The 26,814-nt window shown below is 35.6% G+C and overlaps 1 protein-coding gene across 7 annotated transcripts in view; it reads left to right on the forward strand.

The window, feature by feature from the left end:
• Gpc5 (glypican 5) overlaps positions 1–26,814 on the forward strand; it is a 1,306,099-nt gene that overhangs the window by 243,301 nt on the left and 1,035,984 nt on the right. For all 7 annotated transcript variants that reach the window (XM_010630566.2, XM_033760931.1, XM_010630577.2 and 4 more), the window contains exon 3: positions 925–1,619. In XM_010630566.2, coding sequence (XP_010628868.1) covers positions 925–1,619 — 695 coding nt within the window. The remainder of the gene's footprint in view (positions 1–924; positions 1,620–26,814) is intronic.

Raw genomic sequence — 26,814 nt, forward strand, 5'->3', positions numbered from 1 at the left:
ATGTAGAGAGAGAGAGAGAGAGAGAGAGAGAGAGAGAGAGAGAGACTAATAATAGTATGTCATGCATCGATAGCAGCAACAACTTTTCCAGGTTCTGCAGTCATTTGAACAAAATTATAGACATTCAGCACATTCCATTAAAAAAAAAGAAAAGAACAATATCCAGACAACAGCAAAGTTCTGTTGCTGTTGTGGTACCTGGCACCATTTTTTCTATTAGCCTCTTAATCATCATCTGGAAAGAGAACATTCTAGAGTAATAGCATTAAATGTAGCTCTGATAAAGCATGGTCCCTACTATGTATCATAAAGCAGGTACTAGATATTTTACATTCATAGAGGTACACAGGATCCTAATGAGATAATTAATAATGTGAAATAGGACGTAAAGGGCTAAAGGTGTAAGGAAAGTGGGGAGGGTGGGGGAAAGGTAATAAGGGAGAGGAAAAAAATATGAGAAACTGAAATAATGGAAATAAAGTGTTTGTAAATGGGGAGGGGAGGGGGTGTGAAGGGAGGGCAGGGATAAGGGGAAAATGAGAATCAAGATCTATTATGTAAAGGTACAGAATTCCAGTGATGAATGTAATTGTATTGTATACCTAGATTGTACCAATAACCTCAATAAAAAGAAAAAAAAAGAAACTACATATATACATATGTATAAACTTATTCTTAATTTCTTGATTTATTAGTAGACAATGACTGCAGGAAACATGTTACCATGAATCTTGTATGTTGCAGTGCACATTGGTGTCCAGCCATTATGCTTGGAAAACTAACTTTGGCTGAATGGAGTGTGCGTTATGATTGATCCTTAGATTAGTTATCGTGTACTAAGGTTATTTCTGCTACCTGGAGCAAATGGGCAGTTTTCAACATGCGTACTAAGCCTTTGCAACTTTTACCTTTGCTGTGTTACAGAAACTCTCGAAACTCTCATCAGACAGGCAGAAAATTACACCAGTATACTTTTCTGCAACGCCTACAGGAACATGGCCTTAGAAGCTGCTGCTTCCGTTCAAGAGTTCTTCACTGATGTGGGACTCTATTTATTTGGGGCAGATGTCAATCCCGAAGAATTTGTGAACAGATTTTTTGACAGTCTTTTTCCTCTGGTCTACAACCATCTCATTGATCCTGGTGTGACCGACAGTTCCCCGGAATACTCAGAATGCGTCCGCATGGCTCGGAAGGATACTAGTCCATTTGGCAATATTCCCCAAAGAGTAAGGGCGCAGATGGGGAGATCGCTGCTGCCCAGCCGCACGTTTCTGCAGGCTCTCAATCTGGGCATTGAAGTCATCAACACCACAGACCATCTCCACTTCTCTAAAGAGTGCGGCAGAGCCCTCCTGAGGATGCAGTACTGCCCGTATTGCCAGGGCCTGACTCTCAGTCAGCCCTGTATGGGATACTGCCTTAATGTTGCCAGGGGATGCCTGGCACACGTGGCAGAGCTTAATCCACATTGGCACGCATATATCCGGTCCTTGGAAGAGCTGTCAAATGCCATGCATGGGACTTACGACGTTGAACACGTGCTCTTGAACTTTCACTTGCTGGTTAATGATGCCGTGTTCCAGGCCCACAGCAATGGACACAAGATACTGGAACAGGTAAGCAGCCACCACATACTTCCTGCTGGATTTCTTAGAATTAAACATTAGCCATGACCTTCATAAACTTAATGAGCTATCATTATGGGTTACCACATCGTTAGGGACTCTAAAATTATGGCTTCCCAACAGGTTTACACCTTAGGAAAAAGTAGGGGAACGCATGAGTTGCCATGTTTGATTCAAGATATTCTATTTTACAAATGTTATATCCAAATTTTGATCTGCTAAAATACCTCTATCTCCTCTAGTAGAATTCTTCTCAGAGTTTTCAGCGAGGCAACAAAAGCTCAAGTGTAAAATTTAAGTGAAATAAATCAGACATGTATTGCTTCTTGTGTGAGAAACCCAAACTATAAACAAAGAGCAAAATGGAGAATAGATATTAGAACGTGGAAGAACTTGTTCAAATGGGAAGGGAAATAAAATGGGGGAGACGGGAGGCAAGAAAGGGAAAAGAGATTTAAAGAGTTGAAGGGAAAACATTGAAATAAAGTTTTTGTAAGCGGGGAAGGGAAGAAAGGTTGGAGAAAGAGGAAGAGGACAAAAAGAAAGAATCAAGGTGTGTTATGTACATGTACAAATCCCCTGTGATGAATGTGATCATTATATACTGCAAAATACTAATAAATTTTAAAATATCAACAATAAATATTTGAGTCTAAAACCAGTGATAATTACATGAAATCACTCAAATCTTTTACTTTCTATGAACTCTGATATTGAAAAAAGGAAATAGTAACACACAACTTGCAAAGTATTTGTTTTTGGAGGAAGATAAACATTATGTATGCAGACTGTCTAGTATGGTGGCAGTACTCAGAAAGGTGAATGGCTATTAAAGTTTCAAATGTATGCAGCTTTGAAATAGAAAATGCCATTGTATTTTCATGAAGTAACGACACAATATGTTGGTGTTCAAGATATTTCTTCACAGTCTCCAGAATTTTTCAAATCAATGGTGTGATGCCTTTTTAGTCTACTTTTTTTGGGGGGGTACTGGGCATTGAACTCGGGTCCTTGCACTTGTGAGTCAGGCACTGGAACCACTGAGCTAAACCCCCAGCGGTGCCTTTTTAAAATGTGACAGAAGCACGATCATGCTGTTTCCTTTCTAGTAGACAGAAACAGAATCATCAAATCAAGGAATGTGAGAATTTTTTAATCCCACTTTCTGTAGAGCCATTTAAAAAATATTCAGTGTCCCATAATAATAATTCTCACTTCTCATACAGTAAAGTAGGACACACTCCTGGTGGTCCTCCAGAAATACAATTATATTCCCTGATACCAACTTAGTACATCTTCCTACCCTGACACTGATTTACTGAGTTAATAAATATTTTCATTATGAGCGCTATATGTCAGATCTTTTCACTTCTGATAGAAATTGGAACTGAAAAGCTTTGTGTTTAACTACCTCGTTTCCTGCAAGTCTTTTCAGATCCTATATGCTATTATGCAAGTTTGATATTGGCCTTCTAAGTAGGCGCAGTAGTGTGGTACTGGAGTGTGGCCTGGTTTTCAATACCTATTTTCAGTTCCATGCAGCTGGGTGTTGCTACACAATGAGAAGCTTCCTACCTTAGTTCGGTAGCCCTGGGTTTCCCTGTCTTCTTCCATTCCTTTGTGAAAATCAGGCATGAGCCAGAAGGGAAATAATAAAATAACTCAAAATGGAGGTATGAAAATTACTGAGGTTTCTAGTATTTCATGGTTCCAAGGAATAAGCATGCAGAATCAGGAAATAAAATATCTATGTAATGACATCACATATGTATCTCCAAAGAAGAAAATAGGGCCAAGAAATCTGTGGGCTACCCCAGACTTGATCATTTTGGTGCATGCCTTTTAAGATCTTGAGCAAGAACTTTCTAATGTATGTAAGTAAACAGATTTTCAATGTCCTTTTTGTTTTTATTAGTTTGGAGGCCTGGAGACCATTTTTATATCTGTACAATCTGTTCACATAGACAGTAATCTGTTTTTCCTATTTCAAATGCTAAAATAACACAGGACTGTAGTGGCAGGCGTGTTTTCAAATTTTGTTAATTTCTTAGTATCTTTGGAAAGCTGCTAAAACTGCTGGAGCCTGTTTTGCCTGAAAAAAGTTGGAGTTATGGTTTAAGTCGGGGGAGATACCATCATCTCTGATATTAGAAGACACTGGATACCTAAGAACTGTCTTGTTTTCTTTCTTATACCAAGGCCAGCCCTGAGCAGACAACCATGAAAGAGGTTACTTTGATATCTCATTGTGTTAGAATTTAGTAGGTATTTTATTAATACGTTTTACTCAGGACTGATATCATTTGGTGAATTATCAAAGAACACTGTTTTTTAAGCACATAGTTTGATTTCATATAATATATAGTCCTATGACTATTTTGAGAAATATCTATTATAACTAATAAATTGTAGATTATTTCCTAAATAAAACAACTGAGATATTCATTTTTACTTATGGGGAAATAAAAAGGAGAAAACTGACTTTATATTCTTTGAAAATTGACTCATTAATATTTATTTCTGCCAGCTTCAAAGTGATTTACAAGCTGTTTATCAAGCTTTGATGACCAGTTTACATATTGATAAATTTAAGAAATTCAAAGTAAATTACTGGATAGCCAGAAAATAATGACTTTCACACATTTCCTAAGCAATCAGTGAGATTAACTATTTCCAAGCTTGCTCCTCAGTAAATACATATTTCCCCTTTAAGAAATCCATACAGATACCTTTTCATCATAGTTCTCTTGGACGAATTTCTTTTTTTAATTAAAGCTTGCAAAGATACATGACAACAAGAAATGAAGATACTAAATTAAATTTCAAATAGACATATACGATAGCATAAAAAAGATATGAAATAAAATTTATGTAACACAGACTAATAATCAAAATACATTATTAGTTTGAAATAATCTTCAAACATGTTCTTTCTCATTTTCTTATCATATATTTTTGAAATAATGTAATTACAAATAAAACAAAGTTACATATTATAGTTGAGAAACTGTCCTCAAAATTTTATGATTTATAAACTCCTTGATTTTATTAATTGATAAATATCATATGCTTGTTGATTGTATCACTTACATTTTCTAACAAAACTTTCCACAGGAAAAAAAATATACTTATATTTTGACATCCAAAAGCAACTAAAAGAATTCACATTTTTAAGATCAGATTTTTCTGTTCCTATTTTATTATATCCCATACTTATTTTTATTATATTTTTTATAAGTTGGATGAATTTCAAAGGGAAAAAAATGTTCTGTATCTTGAGAAAATCATTAATATCTTCTGTTTGGAAAACCTTTGAAGAAACAAGCTAATATACAAGAGGCTATTTTAAAAAATGTAGCAGCTAGTTTTTGGAATAAGAAAAACCTTACTTTAGTAGAAACAGCCAAAAAAGAGAGACTATAAAAGCACAGGCTAAAATCCATGTCTCTTGTATCACTGAAGAGTTGTGAATTTGGATTCTCATTATTTGATCCCTTTGCTTCTGTTTCATCTTTGATTAAATGTAGCAATGGAAATACCTTTGTTATAGAGTTTTTGAGAGGATAAAATAACTATTTGTGCTTGGATTAGTGTCTCATACATAGTAAGAGACTACTAATTAGTAGCACATTATATTATAACGTGTTGTTGATTTCTTTGGTGTCTTAAATGCTCTGAAAGTCAACATCTCATTAGAGTGTTGTGTTTAAAGAAAGCATTAGTAGTATAGAGCTCAAAAATATTTAAAATGACCATTTATTATAAGCATATAATTGCAAAGATTTTCCTCATAGAAAATGGAGTTTTTACAGAATATGTAAGTATCTAAAGTGTTTAATATTTTATGTGTGTGTGTGTGTGTGTGTGTGTGTATGATTGGACACACATACATATTGATAAAGAAGTCATCCTCCTGTTAATAAATGATTTATTTTGTAAATAAAGTTGAGTGCATTTTTGAAATGAAGTTTGCTGTTGATTGCATTTAGTATATTATTTGTTATTACAGTTTATCAATTTAGCTTATCAAAGATACAAGAACACAGGTCCTATGTTAATCTCAGTGTTTCAACATGTTATAATTGAAACAACTGTTACAAGGAAACTCAGGTGAGCATTGATTCTATATAATTTTAGAAAAAAAGAGATTTTCTAAAGTCTGTAAAATCAAGAACACAATTTCCCAAAATAAATATCCAGCTCAATATTTTCTTATAGATAATCTTTGTTTCACCTCTATTGCTTATGCAATATTAGTAGATATTTGGCTGGTTATATCCAAATTACTTTAGAATCAGTATATCATACACTTTAAAATCCTAAATTCTGTCAAATTTGAGTTTAAAGTGAATTGTACACACAAATGTGATTTAGCTGTTAAGAAAATGATCTTGTCACTTCTAAATATATCAAATTTATCTGAATCTGTAAAGACTAAGTATAGTAAATTTTCATTCTGTTTTAAGTATTTAAACTATAGTTTATATAAAAGTTGAAAGCAAAAATTAAAATGGTAGAAGATTATTTAAATCATGCAAAATTTTGTTGTATTTCTTCTACAGTGTGAAATATGATATAATGATATCCTGTGATATAATTGTGCATGGAATTCTTCATAAATCTAGACTAGGGAACAAATAAGTTCGGTGCAAAATACAAGTTCATTAGATAATGTAACCCAATTAAAATATAATGACTCTCCAATTTAAGGGTTTAAATGAAATATCCTAAATGTAATGTATTCTATAGTAGACATGGTGCTTGAACTTGCAAAAGTTAACTGTGGCTTAGTGGCAGCCAATGAGGTTCACTATGGGAGGTTTCGAATGATAAAGAAGTGTCAGAGTGTGTACATGTTTAGCAGCCATGGCATGATCACAACCATAAAGTGTCCAACAAGCTCTTCTTCCCGGAAAGATGATGTATATGGACACATGGACATGTACAAAATACCGCATTGAGTTTAAAGACTTTACAACTTCTTCCTGGGAGGTCACAGGCTGAAAGGTAAAGACTTGTAAAGAAAGGACTTTCTTATTCTTAGGGTGAACTATGTCGATATGAAAGTTGGTTCCCACAATGATTTAAATATGATTGTCATTATTTTGAAATTTACATCATACATGTACTTTGTTACTTTGGTTGTGGCACAAAATAATACAGAATACGTGTATTTCAGACAGATAGAGGATGAGAATAAATAAAATAAGTAAAACCTCTAGGGTTGCCCCAGGATCTACAATATATAAAAAGCTGAGAAGGTATTGTTTCTCAACCAAACACTTTAAATTCATGTACATATTTGTACCTTGGCCACCACAAAGTAAAAGGTGGTGATCAAAAGTGATATATCAGCTACTTTATGGACAGAGTCTGTTCAATGTTTGGAGAAACTTCATTGAAAATTCATTCATGACATCTTGAAGATATCATTTTTACCTTGCCTAAATTTGTTAGAACTTACTTGGTTTGTTGATATTATAATTATGTGATTAGTACAGTGCTCAACTGAGCTGGCTCTTCTGTGAAATAAGATTGGAACTAGGAAAAGGGAAAAGAATAAGAATAAAAGTAATGATAATCAAAAGGGAAAAGATAAACTTCTAGAGTAAGAGGCAGTTCAGAATGAATTTAACCAAAGCAGGCTGACCAAAAATTGAAAACTCTATAAACTAGTAAAGAAGAAAACGTAGATTACTCAGAACATCAGGAGTCATTTGGTCCAAGTCAGGATTCTATGCAGAGATCAGTTTTAAAGTTTTTTAAGGTGTGACTTCTGGGCACTTAGTGACAGGGAATTTGTTCTCCAGAAGTATGTGCATGCAGGTTGTAGTACAGTGAGTGGTTTCTCCTTCCATTGCTGGGCACATCTTTTTTATTTTTTTTTTACTGGGGACAAGTCAAGGGTCATTGTACTGTCCACTGATTTTCTATTCAAATGAATTTTCTAGGATGTTGAGCTTGTTCCATATTTTCAGGCTCTGCTGGTAGGGTTTTCTTCAGATGTTTGAATAGATCTGAATCCTTCATGTTCTTGAGACTGGCCACCTGCGTGTTGCATATATTGGCGTGGAAGGATGTTGGTAATGAATAGACTCAATGTTACCCTTTGCCAACCTCTCCTGAAATTGAAATGATTGACAGTGCTGAGGACCAGTTAAGAGCCACGTGCACATGGAAAATGAGTTCAGAATTCTTTAAGAACAGATGGGAAATCGAGCTTTAACAATTTTTAGAAGAAAGTTTCATAGGACTTAGACATCTTCTATGATTACTTTTTAATTTTACTTTTCTGAGAAAGATTGTGACACGATTTAATTGAAAATCAGCACTGATAATCAAATGTTCTTATTTCTACCGAGTTTCTTAAAAGAAGAAAATTTGTTACATGTCTTGTGAATGAATCCAGGACTATTTAGCAGAATTTGGATAAAGTTCTCCTAGAATAGTGATTCACTATGGTTGTGGACAGCTCTAGTCATTAGAAAGTTCTGAATACTTAGACCCTAAATTGCTGTCTGTGGTATACTACAATGTAATGCTCTGATGACAGAGGGTAGGTCATGGGCATCCTTCTCATGGAGCAGAATAATGACCCTCAAACACGGGTTGGCTAAGATGCCTATGGCTTAAAGCATTACATTCTAGTATACCACACAGCATTTTAGGGTATAAGTATTCAGATGAGAAAAGGAACAAGGGAGGAGGGAGGAGGAAAGGAAGGGGGGAGGGACAAGAAAAAAAAGGAAACAAAAAATGGAACCAAAGCTTTTGTAAATAAGGAGGGGAAGAGGGATTGAAGAGCAGAGAGGGGATGGGAAAAAAAATCATGATATATCAGGTACAGGTACAAATTCTCTATGATGAATGTTTTCATTATGTATATCTAAAATGTACCCCCCCAAAAAAAGAAAATATCAAGTATTACTTTAAAATATCACTTCTGTTTTTACTCAATTGTTTGTAGCAAGAGTTTACTTGTTTTTGTTAAGTTATTGAGTATTCTCTGAGCTCACAGATCTCTTACTGCATTATCATGAGCTTTTAGTCTCCTGAGAATAAGATTTTAATAATACTCAATGATGCCTCTGAATTTTTTTGAAGTAACTTTGCTTGTATTTAATATGTGTGTAGTTCTTCATATGATGTTTTTCCCCTGATTTGGAAATATCATCTGCTATTTTTCTGTGCTAAATTGATAATGCACACAACTTCTTGTGATGTTTGGACAGTTTATTTTTTAAGTTAATTGATATAATTGACAAAATTATGTGTACTTATGGCATGTAATGTGATATTTTGATCTATGTACACATTGGAATTAATACATCAAGCTAATTAATTTATCCATCACTCACATATGTATTTTTTTTGTTGTGAGAAAATTTAAAATATTTCTGGAATTTTCAAATACAAGGACATTATAATTACAGTCCAAATGCTGAAGAATAGATCTATAGAAGTTACTGCTTCTTTGTAGCTGTAACATTTTATCCTTTGACCATCATGTTTCTACACCTACTCCAGCCAACTCCGTCCCTTGGAACCTTGAATTCTACTTTCTTCCTCTTTTAGACATTTGTCAGATTGAGGAAATGGACAAATTTGTTGCTTTATTTACCTGAAAAAGCATTAAATCTAACATAAGAATAATAGTCCAGTGTCTCATTTTTCAAAGACTACAACGCTAATCTCATGCATTTACCTCAACCAGCTTTATCATGCTCTTTGTTCTATCGTTAACAAATGAAATCTTTCACACCTGCTTGGTACAGATTTGTTTTGGAGTCATACTTTTTGCCTTTTCTAAAAACTATACTTTGACCTAACACACTGAAAACAGTCATAAGAGCATATGTTGCTTATGATGGATGGGATTTGTTGGAAAGAGACTGAAATATAAATTTAATTTACTATTCCACAAGCCAGTAGGGGAGTAATTATGACATCACATAACTAAAAAGCCTGAAGGGACAGATGACTGAAAGTGACTTTGCACAGTTTCTCACAAATATTAGCAGGACTGATATCCACCTTCCAATGATGCATTTGTCTATGCTGTTTTCTCAGGCACTTTGTTCCAAAGGGATAGCAAAGTAGGCTGCTATGTTACTAGGCTCATCATCCTTTAGCTTAATAAGAAAGAAAAAATAGAACTTATTCTCTTTTGCAGAAGTCTTCATACAAACTCTATAACTTTTTAATATATTTTTATTGTTGAATTGCTATCAGAATATGGTAGATTTGTCTAAGAATGTTTGTTTTATTTGAAATCATTTCATAATAGTGCATGTATCCAGCCCCATATTTTTCATTGTTGTTTAGCATGTATGTACGCATGTATCTAGCTTTGTTTGAGACAAGTCTTGTTATAAAGTCCAGGCTGGCCTTGAATTCACCTCTTACCTCAGCCTCCCAGGTGCTGGGGCAGTAGGTGTATACTGCTATACTTGCTAAACCCCACCTTTGTAAACCAGAGCTACAAGATGAAGATAGAGGCTGGAGTTGATAGGACAGCAGGGACTGAGTCTGCCTGGGCTGGAACAAGAGCTCTGTGATATCCTGGATGATAATTTGGATGGGTGCCAGTAATCCTGGACTGCTCACTTCGAATGGGGGGGTAATTGAGCATGTGTTTAAGGAATATAGTTGTCAGAACTAGAAATAGGATTTTATTTATTCTTTCAAGAAACCAACTCTTTGATTCATTTATTTTTTGTATCATTTTCTAAGTTTCTGGTGCATTGATTTCTGCTCTATTTTTTTTTTAATAATTTCCTCTCATACGAGCTTTGGGTTTTTCTTGCTCTTCTTTTTCTAGGAGTCTAAGATTCATCATTAGGTTGTTTATTTGAGCTCGCTCTATTTTCCTAGTGTGGGTATTCACTGCTATGAATTTTACATGTAGAGCTGCCTTCATTATTAAAATTAGCCCCCCAAAATATAAAGACCCGATTCAAAAATGGGTATCTGAAATGAACAGACATTTCTCAGACAAAGAAGTAAAAACAGCAAGTAAGCATATGAAAAAATGTTCCACATCACTGGTCATTCGAGAGATGCAGATGAAAACAACACTGAGATTCCACCTCACCCCACAAAGAATGGCTGCTATCAAGAAATCACACAATAACAAATGTTGGCGGGGTTGTGGGGAGAAAGGAACCCTTCTCCATTGTTGGTGGGCATGCAGACTGGTGCAATCACTGTGGAAATCAATATGGAGATACCTCAGAAAACTAAGATTAGAAGTGCCATTTGACCCAGCTATTCCTTTGCTGGGTATCTTCCCAAAAGAATTAAAAGAATCATGCCACAGTGATACATGCTCACACATGTTTATAGATGCACAGCTTGTAATAGCTAAAATTTGGAAACAGCCCATTTGCCCATCAGTTGGAGACTGGATAAAGAAGATGTGATTTTTCTATAAAATGGAATACTACCCATCCATAAAGAATGAGAAATTAGAGTCATGCATAGGAAAATGGATGCATATTGAGGATATACTCCTAAGTGAAATAAATAAGTCACACATTTGTAAATACCAAATAGTTTCTCTGGTGTGGAAAACTATAATTGTACACAAGATCCTAATGAAATAGGAAAAAAAGGGCTAAAGGTATAGGGGAAGTGGCAGGGGTAGGGGAAAGGAAATAAGGGAAAAGAAAAAAAATCCGAGAAAATGAAGAAATGGAAATAAAGTATTTGTAAATAGCGATGGGAATAAGACTTCTTCCTCATTAACTTATAGTGTTATTGATTAGCACAATTGGACCATTATTGAAACCAATCAAGAAAAAAGTAGGCAGAGTTGAAATATTCTTCAGAGACAATCTACAAATGTCCAATAAGCATATAAAAAGATGTTCAGCATCATTAGGCAGGAGGGACATGCTCTTAAAGCTGCCGGTGAAACAATGAATTACTCTGCAACATGGCTGTAATAAAACATGTAATCAGCGATAAATACCGGTGAAACTGTAGAGGTTTTGAGCTCCTATGTTGCTGCAGAAAGTGTAAAGAGTTGTAGGCACTTTGAAAAACAGTTCGGCATTTCTTCGCAATGTTAAATCTATTTATAAATTCACCCAGAAGTTCCATGCCTATGCATGTATATACAATAATAAGATGTCCACAAAGAATATACATTAATGTTCATCACAGCATTTTTCAGAAAAGACTATGGGAAACTTCCTAAATGTCTATTAATGGAAGAATGGATAAATGTTTGCATCCATATTTTTAGGCTATACAAAATGTGCTAATGTTACATGATAAAATATAATTGGACCTTTAAAACATATAGTAAAAGATCAACATAGGCATTTTAGATTTCTAAGGAGTTTATTTGGGCAGAAAAGTATAGACTGAAGCAGCTCAGGTTCCAGTCAAGGTCTTAAAGAAAAGGGCTAAAGGTGTAGGGAAAGTGGGAAGGCTAGGGGAAAGGTAGTAGGGGAAAAGAAAAATATGAGAAAATGAAAAAATGGAAGTAAAGTGTTTGTAAATGGGGAGGGGAGAAGGGGGTGAAGGGAGGGCAGGGATAAGGGGAAATAATGAGAACCAAGACCACCTGTCACATAAAGTTACAAGATCCCAGTGATGAATGCAACTGTACTGTATACCTAAAATGTACCAATAAACTCAATGAGAGGAAAAAAAAGAAAATTTTTGATAGTGTTCATCACAAAAATAAGACAAAATATTTGGTTAAAGTGGGCCAGTAGTCTTAGAGGTTAGTTGACCATGTCTGATTGGTTATACTAAGTTTCATTTTTCTAGAATGTGAAATTAATTGACTTGGGTTCTGAACTGTTTACACAGGATAGGAGGTTGATGCCTCTTCAGTGTAATCACGTTCCAATTAAATGTTTTCACACATGCTTCAAGAAATACATTTGTTTCCAAATTCTACATGTTATATGATTCTAATCATATGAAAAGTACTGAATAGCAAATCCATAGAGACAGAATGTAATTTAGTGATTCCCAAGACTTGGGAAGACACAGCAAGGGAATATAGAATCACTACCAACACAATGTGGGTTTTCTTGTGGGTTGGGAAGGGTGTTCCAAAATTATTATAAAATTTTAAAAGGTGAATTTTATGGTACATAAATCATATATTGAAATTTATAAAACAATAAAATTAATAGTAAAGCCATTATAAAAATATAATATATAATTTTGAAAATTGACTCATATAAATGGAAAACCAGTATATTCCAGTGAATACTTTATATTTGTAGGTTTGTTCTTTTGTTCTTTTCCTTGGCAAGTTTTCTGGAGGCTTTGGGAACTCTGGAGGAACAATGTGTCTTTTTTGTCATCCACAGTGACACATCAAATATGTTTTTAGAAACATTTTGTATTTAATGCCACAATGTCCTTCAGATAAAAAGTTCTTCTCATATATTAAAGGTTTTGTTTTCCTCACAGATGGTGCACTTTCAGACCTTGAAAAACTGTGTTTGACATTTAAGAATTTTGTAAACCGGATAAAAATAAATAGGAAGGGAATCCAATTTGTTCATTCACTCATTGAAGCATTCATCTAATACATGCAGAGTGCTTTTAATGTATGAGGAACAGTACAATATTGGATAGACACCTACTGGGCTTGTGTTTGCATTACTAGCACTTCTACTCTATTCTCTACAGGGAAGTCAGAATGGTCTTCCCAAAATGTGAAACAGATTGAGCCTAACAACTTTCAGTGGACTCCTATTTACCTCAAAAGTAAAGCCTAAAAGTTACTGGCCTTTAGGGCTTTGGATATACCGCCATTTTCTGGTCATGCCTTAATCACCAGCCATGTTGGAGCTCTCCTAGTTCCTTTAGCATATCCTTGAGTTATGTTTATCTGAGTGAAAGAGTCTCTCCACTGAAGACCCTGTCTAACAGCTTTAACGCTAATACCACTCCTCATTTCTGGTCTCATTCTAGATGTAAATAACTACAGGAAATGTTCCTTGACTTTAGATGTAAATGTTAGGTAACTTTGTAATACATTCTAGAAACTATGGCCCCTGTTCTTTATAGTATTTTGTATGTGTGAAGTCATTTATTGCTTATATTTCATTGTAGGTGAAAAGGGCAGACTGTTTTTTGTACGTGTCACTACATCCCGTGAGTTTATGATTTAACATGTGTGCTTCTTAATGAGTATCTGTTGATCAACTGGATAAATCTGGATAAATTTGGCCTTCTTTGTGTCTGTGTGAAAGAATTTAAGCTCCTTAGAGTGGCATAGGCCTTCTCCACGTGGGGGTAGCACTTCTTGTTTTCCGTCTCATCCCTTGCCTCCTCACTTGTCCCTCACTCAATGCATGTTCCAAAATTATTAAAGTGCATATAGTGCTTCAATGGTCCCATGTTACTCCATGTTACATTGAATAGTTTTCTACTATGCCCACCTCACCAATAAAACTGGAAGTTCATCTAGAGAATTCACTGGGCCGTTTTCATTCTTTACCCCTGATTCCTATTAGAGTGTCTAGAAAATAGTTACTGAACTAAAGTGACCTCAGTTTGGATGGTAGAAACTTCTTGATTTAATGCACTGAATTAGATTTAATTTCAGTCATCTACAGTTTTTCACTGAAGGTGAAATTGCTAGCATTTCATACTTCCTATGAGAACACAGCAAGACAACTGTGATAATCTATGATTCTTTTAATGAATGCCCCCCAATTTCCATTTAATCTTTTATACAGATAAATGTTTTGACACCATTTTTATTTTATCTGCATTTGTCACAAGCTCAGACAAAATCCCATTCATTAAATTAGGTTATTGGAAATGAGGGCAAAAGAAAAATAATAAACATTGAAAGCAAATCATGATGGGGTAGATTTATTTTAAGGTGGTTAATTTTGGGAGTGGTACAACACTACACCTCCCATGTTCCTGTTCTCTGTTCAAAAAATACAAACATTGGGTATTGGGCTTTTCTATTGTGTGGACTTTTTGGGCTGTAGGACAACCAGAGTCTGCCCTAGGGACTTGCACAGGACTGAGTCTCCACTGTCAACCTAAATGTTCCTTAGATTCTACAAGCTGGTTCCTCATTTACAGATTCCCCATAGTTTACCTAAGGAATTCTTAAAACTATATATTTTTTGCAATTCACTAGTGTTCTTCTAGGTGTTGGTAAGTATTTGATTAATGTGCTGCATGATTTTAAGTTTGGGTAAAAAAATGAATATCCATCTCCTACAGAGTATTGCAGGTTGTTGTCTTAGTGTAGATTATGTCCAAATCTCAAATAATCTGCCATGTAGGATGCATTACCTACAGTGAGTAGATCATTTTCAACACACTATATTTAACAAAGAAACCTTTTTTTTTCTTTGCCTAGACATAGCATGTATTTTTTCCCCCTAAAAACGCTTTAGAAAATGATGCTCAGGGGTGTGTTTCATAATTTTCTGAGGTGGTAATCTCCCTACCTGGGCTTTATTCAGTCACAAGCAAATTACTTTTGTGGGAAGTTGAATCTTTCCTGTTAGCTCCAAGTTTATCTAGAGCATTAGCAGCTGTGGTTCTCCTCAGATTGGTCCTAAATATCAGGGAATTAGTTACTTTACAAGTTACCATGGGCTCTGGGAACTCAGTCTGCAAATTGAATTTCCTTTGGAAAAAATCCATGGGCATTGTATTTAATCAAATTTATTTCAGGTGAAGCCGTATGAAAATAGAAGACTAAATATTCTCTTCATTTTTAAACAATGGTTCATTTCCACACAGAAACGATAGCTGAGATAAACATTTTTATCTGTGATATTCTTGATTTACATTAACATTTTTTAGTTCGATATACACACGAACTGATAATTATATATCAAAAGGACCATTGGGATGAATTCTCTAGTTAATGGATCATCTGTTTCCCCACACTTTGCCAACATTAGATACTGTCAATCTTTAATAACTGTTCTATTTGGGTGAATGCAATTGCATTTTTAATTTCACAGATAAATATTGAAGCTTTCACATGTTTATTGCCTTTATATATTCTTTGTTACTTAAATATTTGTATCTTTGCCCATGTATTTTTCCCACTCAGTTATTTATCTTCTCAGTTTTTCAAATATTCTGAACACTGTATAAAACGACAGACAGATTCTGAAACAGTGGAAGATACAGAAATCTCAGATCCCCATCACAGCAACATGAAAACATTACAATATCTTAAAGGTACAAGAACATCCCTGGATGCATCCCCCACAATGTGGGATGAAATATACATGTAATTTACAAGTGACCAAGATGGAACCCTGCTCTTAAAACATGTTAATCCATGACAATTTGATTGGACTCGGAGATGAGACATCTCTTAAGAATTGAATGCATCCAAGTTGATCATGGTTTGTTTCTAGGTGAATACATTAAACCCAAGGTCCAAATTTATCCCTACCACCACCATCACCACTGCTCGACACCACGGAGATCTTTGACCATAGCTAGAGTCTAGGGCCTGGCTTAAAAAATAGAAAAACTGTATTACACTGTAATATCATAAGACTTTGAAAAGCAGCAGTTTAAGATGTGTGGTCTTGTCTCAGTGGCTTCCTGCCAGTGGCTTCTTTCTTACAGGCCTTGGTTAAGAAGAGCATTTTAAGTCGATGATGACTTGCATTGGAACAAAGAGTTTGCATAAGGAATGTGAAAGACAAAAGTCCGATCAGATTTTCCAGTCTTGCTGTCTGTAGAGTCCCATAAAGTTAATTCGGGAGACAGTTCAGAAACATCCTAGAAGAGTCCTAAAATCCTGGCGAAACATTCAGAGCATTTCTGGTAGCAAGCTAAGGTCATTCTGTATAAACTCATTCAGAGTGTTAGCTATAGAAAAGCAGAAAAATTTAGAAGTCCTTACTGTGGTCAGTAGAAATACACAATATTCTACTTTGAGTGCTATATGGAAAGGGATATTTAATTGTTTCCTGAATTGTCACCTGACTATTCCCAAGAAACTAGGCAAATAGGAAAACTATTAATTTATTTGCATAATTATACATGTCGTCTTTGTTGGGTGGGGCATTGACAGCTACTGAGAACACCTAAAAAAGTACAACCAAAGTCAATCATTCCTGTGCTCCACTCAAGACACTTGTAGGACAAATCCTACTGGGAGTGCACAAACAAAATAGTTATGAGTTTGATAAATAACCTCAAGTTGAGAGTTGAAAGGCAATTTAATTTCACAGGTGATATTTTAGCTGAAACTTGAAATGCTGTAATATGTAGGCAGGCTGAAAAGAGGAAACGTTCACAGAATGAGAAATACAGGGTAGCTCTGGAGACTGTAAGTAATACAATTTAGCTGAAGCATAGCATGTTTAGAGTGGAGCAATGGGAAATGTGAAGGCTCCGTTGTAAATTCATAAGAAACGCTTTGGTTTGCACTCATTAGGAAAGGCAAGAAGCAGCAAAGACTTTGGACCAGAGAAATGGTATCATCAGAACATTGCTGGGAGCCTGAAAGGATGGGTTAGAGGTGGGTGCATGGGAGAAAGTCAGCGAGGAAGCTCTCACTTCTGTCCCCGGCAGAGCTAGTGAGATTCCTTCTTGAATGATAGAAATTCAGGACGGGGGCGGGAGACACCACTGAAAGAGGACAGACCCTCTTTCAACCTTAACCTTAACTCATGACATTTCTAAAACATCTTCCTACTTTTCTGGCTCTTAAAAAAGGGAAAGTGTGGTCAGTATTGATGTATACTCCTTTATATTTTAATCTAATTAATTTTTAAATTTACCTTTGCAATTAAGTATGCTTACTCTCAGTAATAAATGAAGTGGTCAATTTTCAATTTTATGTAGCCACCCTTTCAATTTCTCCTATTACTAAACTTGATGCCCAGGTGCTCTTTCTTCCTTCTCTGTGGTCTTGTTTAGGCTGGCCTGTCCACTTTTATAGCAGAGCCTAGTGGTTTGTGGAATAGCATACTGTCTCCCTCCTGGGAACTTTATGTGTCATATAACCCAATGATCACATAACATCTCTCTTTCCAGAGTCCGTATTGAAAACTGCAATTAAATAAGCTTTTCCTGCTATAGCCAAGTTAATATCCATTTTTTAAAATCCCGTGCCATCTGCAGCCCTTCACCAAAGTTGGATTTCTTTCTTTTTCTTCTCTATAGTAATTCACAGTTTATCTAAAACCATTTGCTGTGCCCCACATTCACGGTTATTTTATGAAGGTTCCTATACACCTCATGGCTTATAACACTCATTTAGCAAATCCTTTACACCCTGTTGAGACATAATTCATACTCTACTGAATTTACATATTTATCAATTTGTGCCACATTTGGAAATCAAACCTCCCTAACTAGATTATAAACTCCTTGAAGAAAAGGAATTAGAGACTTGGGAAAACATCTTCTAGCTCTAATTTTTATTACCATTATCAATGATCCTTCACACAGCTGAAAGAGAAAAAAATCATATTGTAGAGGTTTTCAAAATTCCAAATCATCACACGTTCACAGTTAATTATGTCCATTTTAAAAAGGTTGAAAGATAGGCACTAACACAATTTGCAGATTAATTGAAACCAGACAGTACATTTTCTCCAGAAATCTGACCTGGCTAGTTACTTTGATTTCTAGAATCAACCCTATTATGTCTTGCTTCCACATTTCCATCCATTGGCTATCAAGTCCCAAGACTGCTGGATTATCTAAGATCCCTTTTTTCACCTGCATGCCTGGCCATTTCAGCCTATTTCTAATTCCCTCTATCTTCCCAAAACCATCCCCAATACTTGAACTATCTCTAAAATATGCAGATCAGATACTGTGCATTATGACTTTCTTTTTCTATTATCCTAGCTGATTTACTCTTGTACTTTTGGCGGGGGTACCGGGGATTGAACTCGGGTCCTTGCTCTCGCAAGCAGGCCACCAAACTGCTGAGCTAAATCTCCAGCCCTTTACTCTTGTACTTTTCATCCAAAGTAACTGTGTTCTATGGAAATGTTCAGAACACTTAGTCTTGTCCCTCATCTAATTTTTGCCTTTACTTCTGTCTTGGATTCTGTGTTTTAGGACCTACCACCTTCAATCCATGTGAACACAATTCTGCTGAGCTATGGATGATTGCAGAAAGAAATGCAATCCAAATTCAAATCATTTTTAACTTCTTGTCTTGTTGGCCTTTCCACACTATGAGAAATTTTGTCTCTTTTTGAAAAATAGAAGTATCTTGGTTCAAAACAGAATCAGTCTCTGCTATTAAACATATAATCACATTATAATAGCTTCAATCCTAAAATAAAACAAAACAGTTAGTTGTCTCCATGCTTACTCTGAGAGCTCCATAAACTCAGCATTTCTTCACATATTTCCCAATATCCACTTTCCTATTTACTCTTACCCGTTACAGCTGAACTGATGATTATGTTATATTCCCATTTTCTCCCCCAACATTGCAGTCTTTATAAATCACTTTGGATTCTTTTCCTCGTTAGAGATTCATTTTACTCCTCAGCTCACTTGAATTGTCAGTAGATTTTGATGTATTTAATCATTTCCTCTTTATGTAAGAATACTTTGTTCATTTGTTGTTTGAGGTATTCTTTCTCCTGGGATTCCTCTTCCTGCTTGACAGGGTCTCTGAATCCTTCTTAACCTTCTGTTTTCTTCCCATGTAAATGCTGGCACACCTAGCAATCCATCTTTAGCACTCCTCTTCCGTATCTTTTCATCCTGTCTGCATACTCTTGATAATAGCATTTACCTGTCTTGCTTGCCTTCTCCCTTGAATTTTTAATTCATGTAACTGACAACCTACTTGACAGCTCCTCCTGGTGGAATACTACTTGCAGGAAGCTACACAGGTCCAGGAGAAACTTTTAATTTCTCCCCAAATTCTCTCTCCCCTTAGTCTTCTTCATTTTATTCAGTGACACTCCCATTTGCCTAGTTAGTTGAGAGGAAAGATACCTGAGTCAGTTCTTGGATGACATTTCTGTCAACTGCTGCATTCAAGTCCTGCTATCTCCATCCTCAGAATACATACATCTTCCAGTTGGGTCTCATCGTCTTAGACCACCCTTAGCAAAGCCAGCATTATCTGCCCCCGAAATATAGCAAAAACTTCTATATCCGACCTCAGTGTTTCTATCATGCCTGTTACATTCTTATGTCCTGTCAAGACTTCTCTCTAAACAATAGCCAGTATGATGGTTTTAAAGAAAAGGTCACACTATTACCATGTTCAATACTCTTCAAGACTTTCTAGTTCACAGCACACAGACTCACCCTTTGACAGAGCTTATATGAGCTACAGGTTGGTCATTCTCTCTGACCTCATCCCCTTTAGTTCTAGCACTAGATGGCATTTTCCAGCCGTAGTGGGCTTCTTTCCCTCTATTTTCAGACCTGTTCTAATTACTGTTCTATTTGCACATGAGCTTTTCCTTGAAATCTCTTCATTGCTGCCTCTTCAAGCACAATTGACATGCTACTTTCTAAAAAAAGTCTTTCTTGACTATCTGACAGAAACATTTGTTGCCCATCCCAACCCACCCTGTTTCAATGACTTGTCTTTTAACTGGATGCCATTGCAGAAAACATAACTAAATCTATTTATTGCTAGAATTTCAGTTTTCCTGGTTAGAATATAAACTCTTTGAGAGCAGGTTCCTATCTCTTAGAATAATGCTTTATGAATAATTGGTGCTTAATTTATTTGACATTATTGCAATCCATAATTAAACAAGAATAAAAACCCATGTGATTGGCTTCCTGTCCTTGGAATTTGCCAAACTAATATCTATATCTGGAATCAAGAGATATAGAAAAAGGAAGGGAGGGAGGGAGAGAGAACAAAAGGAGGCATTATGATTTAAATACGAAATGTCCCCTGAGGACTCATTAACTTCATTGATGCAGTAATCCATTGGTGGAGCTCATACCTGGATGGATTTTGGAGATGGGTCCTAATGGCATGAAACAATTTACTTGGGCAGTGGCTTTGAAGGTTGTATTTTTGTCTTCCTTTCTGGCTCTGTCATTCTCTCTGCTTCCTGGCTGTCATGAGACAAGCAGCATTTTTCTGCCATGCCCATCCACCGTAATTCCCTGCCTTATCCCCAAGTTCAGAAAGAATGAAACCAAGTGACCATGGACTGAAATCTCTGAAACTATGAGTCAAAATAAATCTTTCTGCCTTTAAGTTGTTTACTTCAGGTCATAGCAATGAAAACCTGAGTAACACATACGTTGCAATGGGGGGAAGAAGGAAAATTATTGAAATTCTTGATGTATTTTCAGAATCTATCCCCGAGTCAAGACACATTATACTACAATTTTGGATTGGTGTTCCATTTTTCGTTTGGACATATTTGTCATAAAGCATTAGTCTGATAGTTTCATTAAAAGAAAAGATTTTTATAAAGAATTTAGGTACCTGAACATTTTCAGTATTATCAATAAATATAAAGAGTGTTTAAATAATTTAAAATTATTACAGTACAAGACACATGTCCATTAATCTCTATCAAAAGGATGCTTATCACTTTCAACACACTCCATAGTTCTTGCTGCTTTCTGAAGCAGTGCTGGAAGGTTTCCTTCATGAGTGTCTTTTTGTGGCTGGCAAAAATGATGTCCTGAATCTATTCAAAAAGTTTGTGGCAGTTTCTCTAAAATAAAAATGTTATAGTGTGTCCGCAGCCACTTAACTCACTGGATCTGGAACTTGCAACTTCTGGCTCTTCCCCAAAGCCAAAATGATTCCAACAGGTAAACATTTTGCATCAATTCAGGGCGCTGAGGCAGCCAACTTGGTATAACAAAAGACACAAGAGAGGGCTTCCAGATTTGCTTCAGAAGTGGCGAGAACTGTGCAGTAAGTGTGCTCAAACTGAGGAGTATTTTGAGGGAGAGTAATGGCCACGTGTCTGTCACTCTAAAAAATATTTTAAAAATGTAAACATGGACTATTTTTTAAATCACATCACTGATTTATTTCAGCTAACACGTTGAATTCTTCTAAGGCGTCCTGAACTAACTGACCTTAATTGGACATATACATAAATTTAATTAATGATAATCAATGGGGTTAAAATGCAGAAGCTCCCTCTGGTGGATTAATTTTTAGGTGTACAAAATTAGTAATGCTGAATGAAATCCTCACTCACTGTGGACCCATCAGAAAATGAAGAAAACAGCAGAAGCCCTACTTACAGGAAACTTCTGAAAAATTATTATCAAGGGAATGGAGAAGACAAAGAGCAGCCCACCACTAAAGCCTAGATAGTTCGTGCCTCCAAGTAAATATTTTTAAAAGACTCCTCTGTACTGCTCGCTAACTACAAACTAAATATATCTCTAGCCCTTCCAAGCATGATACAGTATTTTCTCTCAAATTCAACTTTACCATTGCCTTATTGCTTTGTCTCTAAGAACTGGGTACCTGCTACAAATTAAAAATTCTCCCATCGATCACATGTATTTAAAGATGGTCTGTAACTTACAACACCCTACACATCTATTCTTTGTTGCAATCCTAGAATCCACTAGTACTTTAAAAGTGGCATTACTGTTACAGTTTCTATATATTTTCCATGGCTACTTTCTGCAGTTATTTGTACCTTGAATTTCTCATTAGTATGTGCATCATTTGTATGGCGGTCATTCCGGAGATTTAGGGCATGATTCCATAATCACTTATTTTCACTTTTATTGATATAAACAGCAAAAACTCTTCCTCACCCTGCTATTTATTTTAGGGCAGGGGAAGAAGGTATATTTTCTGAGTTCTTTCTCCTTTCTGTCCCTGAAAGATTATTTTCTGAACTTTTTTACATTATATGTACATTTTATACTTTCATCCATTATCATAGGTTGAACTATTGGCTCTTGCAGATGATTCTATACGTCAGTTTGTTTTGTTTTTAATCTCTAATACATCATTTAGAATTGCCTTCTAAAAATTCCTCAAAAGAAAAATTCTAAAAGAGCATTAATCAGTTATTCCAAGTACAGATACTTTTTCTATTTTCCACACATCAGTTATCGGTTCTATATTGTTCTGGTTATCCCATTCAAAACTGCCAACAGCTACAGCTGTTTCTTTCTTATCTCAGTCGCTAAATCCCATTCATTCTGTTCACAAAAGAGCTTTATCTTCTCTTGCTCTCCAATTCCACTGGTTCTTCCTAAGTAATATTATTTACATATGGGAATAGCTCCTGCTTTGTTGAAATGATCCTGATAAATCTTCTCAAAACAAGACTTTGATAATTCTGCTCCATTTCTTAGTATTCGTTATTATATTACCACAGTCTGCAAAATGAAGCCTAAACAAAATGATCCTGGCAGTTATTTGCTGTCCTTTCTCTTCTGATCCAACCCCCAAGATATGGCCCTGTCTATTTCTTTTCAGTTTGGCTTTTATTCAGTGAGAAGATAAATTTCAGCTCTAGGCAACTATTCTTCATTCTGAGTTTTGTTGATAGGTTTTACCCCTAGTTTACTTCTAAAGCCATAAGGGTAGCTGGCATGGGTACATATGTGTAATCCAGCACTCCTGCTGGGCTGAGGCAGGAGGAGCACACATCTGAGCCCATCCTTGGTGACTTATGAGACCCTGTATCAAAAAACAATTTTTTTAAAGGCTGGATTTGTAGCTCAGTGTAAATGCTCTAGGTTCAATCCCAGTACTGAAGAAAGAAACAAAATAAACAACAAAATCATAAGAGCACTGAGCATGAGAAAACACAAAAAAACTTGTTAAAACTGGAAAAATTATGAATAATAGATTTCTTACAAAAGTTTAAAAGCCTTTATTATCCTGCAACACAGTATATTTGATCATGAACTACCTTGTTCCTTGTTTTAGTTATTGTTATTTTCAAGCATACTTGAGGAGTGATTCCTTATGCAGTTTGTGCTGATGTGCTAACTAAAGATAAGTTCATACTATGTATATGACGCCAAGATTCGTCCTAGAAGGAAGAAAGTCAGCTAAGTAACACGGAGTTGTTGAAACCAACACTTAATAGAGTGGGAGAAGTGAGATGGGTTATGAGCAACTCAGTAATTTCAAGGTGAGATGAAGACTGGAAAATCAGTGGGAAGTCAGAGACAGGACTTAATGCAAGAGTTGATAAGCATTAGGGAGGAAAACTTTTCTTTTCTTTCTTTCTTTCTTTTTTGTTTTTGTTTTTGTTTATGAGGCACTTTAGACAGATTGCAGGAAAGAATACTAGAGACCAGGGAGGAAAAGAAGGAGGGAATTGAAGTAGGAGTCAAAGATGAAAAATTGTCATTGTAAGTGTGAGGGTTTTTTCAATAGTGAGAAGGCACTAGTATTGAAAAGGGCTTCCCGAATTGGCTCATCTCAGGGGACCTAAGGTAACAAACTAATGTTCTGGTGACAGATAGTTTTCTGTTGCCTTTCAATAAAATGTGAAGTAGAGCACTCTGATAGCAGCTCAACAAATACAAGGGCTTTGACATTTACATGCACTTACTGGAATCTGCCATATATGCTTCTATCTTTAGACACAATCAAAAATACCTTGTAAGTCCTTGATTAATGTAGTTTTTCATTTGTAAATAAAACTGCAAATGATAATGAGAACAGAGATCATGTAAAGCTGGTATTTTTCAGCTTTCCATTTTTCCATCTGTACGTTCAATAGTAGATATGGTTTTCGGTCCACCACGGGAGGGACGGGGTGGGAAAAGATTTCTCTTAACTCATAACTGGAAAGTTGTTTCATTTCTTGAATTTCAAGGATGAGAAAACTGAGATGAATAGGATTTCTGCAACTTGCCTGAAGCCCTGTTGCTTGCCCTGTGATCATGATCACAGATTCAGATTGCCTTTCTTTCTACTCCTTTATTTCACAATGTCTCACAGGGCCCAACACCCAAGCGATTTTAACTGTGGATGTTTCCACCATTAACTACATCATCTTCCCTTCTTTCGTGTTAGTAGGAGCCATTAATAAGAAGGATTTTTTCCTCTTTCATTTTTTTGAATGTTTACACTTTGTTAACACCGTTACACTCCACTATCACTGCTTTTTAGCCGTATGGGTTTGTAAATTCACTTTGTGTCCCATAATACCTTGACCTTACTTTGCTTCCCTTCTCACATAACAATCACTCGCCAAACCTTGTTGATTTTCTTGTATTGTTTTACTGTTTTGGAACTGGGGATCAAACTTGGGTCCTTGCACTTGTAAGGCAGGTGGCAGAACCACTGAGTTAAATCTCTGGCGCAGTTTTACTTCTATCCACACTGTCACTACTGTAGTACAAAATTAAAATGCCTTTCCTTGCAATACTAGAGGAGTCTGTTCACACATTACCTGTCTTAAGGACTTTTTAAATTTTCTCTATTTCAGCTTTTATAATGCTGCCGGATGAATTTGCTAATGACCAGATTTAGTGTTATACATTTCTATTCAGTAACCAACAAGTACTTTTGCTTAAAAGGACTGTTGCCTTCTTAGGCTGATACCCAAAGATTTCTATCCAAGCTACCCTCAAAAATCTGTCTCCAACTACACCTCAAACATTTCCTTTTACTATTACCTATCATGACCCCTTCTTTCCAGGCAAATCAAGGTTTAACCATTTTTATATCAGATCCATATTTTTTGGAAACTCTCAGATTTTTCCCTCTGCCTTTCATCATATTTTTGGCTCTGAGATTATTTACCTTGTCAATCTCCAGATGCTACTGTCTGTCTTTCCTGAGTATCTCTTATATCTGCTTCCTTTTTTGGTTTCTGCCATTGACATTGAGCCCTAAAGTTTCTCTCCTGGCCTGCAGTTCTCTTTCTTCTCACATTGCTGCTATGATCATTTTGCTTTGGTGGCAATTGCTTCCTGGCTTGGAAACTTTTTCTGCATTCCATTTGCTATAGCTACTTATTTAGCATAGCAGTCAAGTCGTGTCTTTGTCATTTCATGTCTTTCGTACTCTTATTTCTTGCTCTAGCCCTCTCTTGTATATGCTTTGGCTCTATCTTGTATGTTAAGTTGTTGCTCTTTGCTGGTATATTCTTTTCTGGAATATTTGCCCCTGCCTTTTCTACCTTACAAATTTCTAGTTCATCCTTTAATCTGCTATTCAAACATGACTTCCTGAAGCATTTTCCCGAGCACCCCAGACAGATCCAAGGTTTTCTCTGTGTTACATTGTTACTGGCTTTCAAGTGATTCATGCAATAATGCAATGACTATTTTGCATTATGGCGTTCATTTCAACTCAGTGCATGTGAGGCTGCACTTTATTCATATTTGTACTGCTAGCATTTAACACGATGAGAGTACAGTAAAAATTTATGATTTGATTGAATTGAAATAAACTTCAATATATGAAAGCCCAACAGATGCGCAAAGCATCATCTAAATGGAGTAGACTTTGCCAGGATAGTCTGCAGATGCACCTTCTCTTCCATCATCCCAACCGGGAAGAGTGCTCCCTTCCTCTGATGTCCAGACTGACACACGTCATTTCCGTTTTGATAACTGGGGGAATCTTTTGTAAAGTCTGTTAAGAAAATTTGATTAAACATCTTTTATCTCATAACATTTAATTCCTGTGGTTTGCACTTAGTAGAAAATAAGAATAGGTAAAATGAATGAATGGGTAAAGTGAATGGAATGCATATCTTCTCTAATGCATATTGTCTGGAAAACTTAAAGAAATGGAGAAATTTGGAGTAATTTATCCTTTTCATTTTAAATGTGAGATGACCAGCTTCAAAGATATTGTGTCATGTTTTCACGTTCTTAGCACTAAGGAAAGAAAAATTAGGCAAGAATCAGTTTCTTGTCTCTAGAAATTTTTTAATGTATTTTCTAGCAATGTTTTATTTATTTTCTGGTATATTGCTCTTCCTTTTCAAGTACATCTTGCCATACTAGTATTTTTGATATAGTATATGGTAAATGAATAACTTAATTTTTGCAACAGCAATTATGTAAATTATATTTGTACATAAATATTTTTAGAGAATTTTCTACTTGGATAAATTACTATTTTTAAATGTGACCATAATAACATCCTGGAAAAAATCTCACCAGATTAAGGAAGAAGATATATAAGGGTTACAGAATAAGAGTGTCCCATTAAACATATTCATTATTATTTGTAAGAAGGAATCCTAAAAAGAAACTATGAAGACATTTGCTTTTAGTTTTAGAAATC

The sequence above is a fragment of the Fukomys damarensis genome, unplaced genomic scaffold, assembly GCF_012274545.1.
Source record: "Fukomys damarensis isolate Sample0158 unplaced genomic scaffold, DMR_v1.0_HiC HiC_scaffold_6, whole genome shotgun sequence".
Lineage (NCBI taxonomy): Eukaryota > Metazoa > Chordata > Mammalia > Rodentia > Bathyergidae > Fukomys > Fukomys damarensis.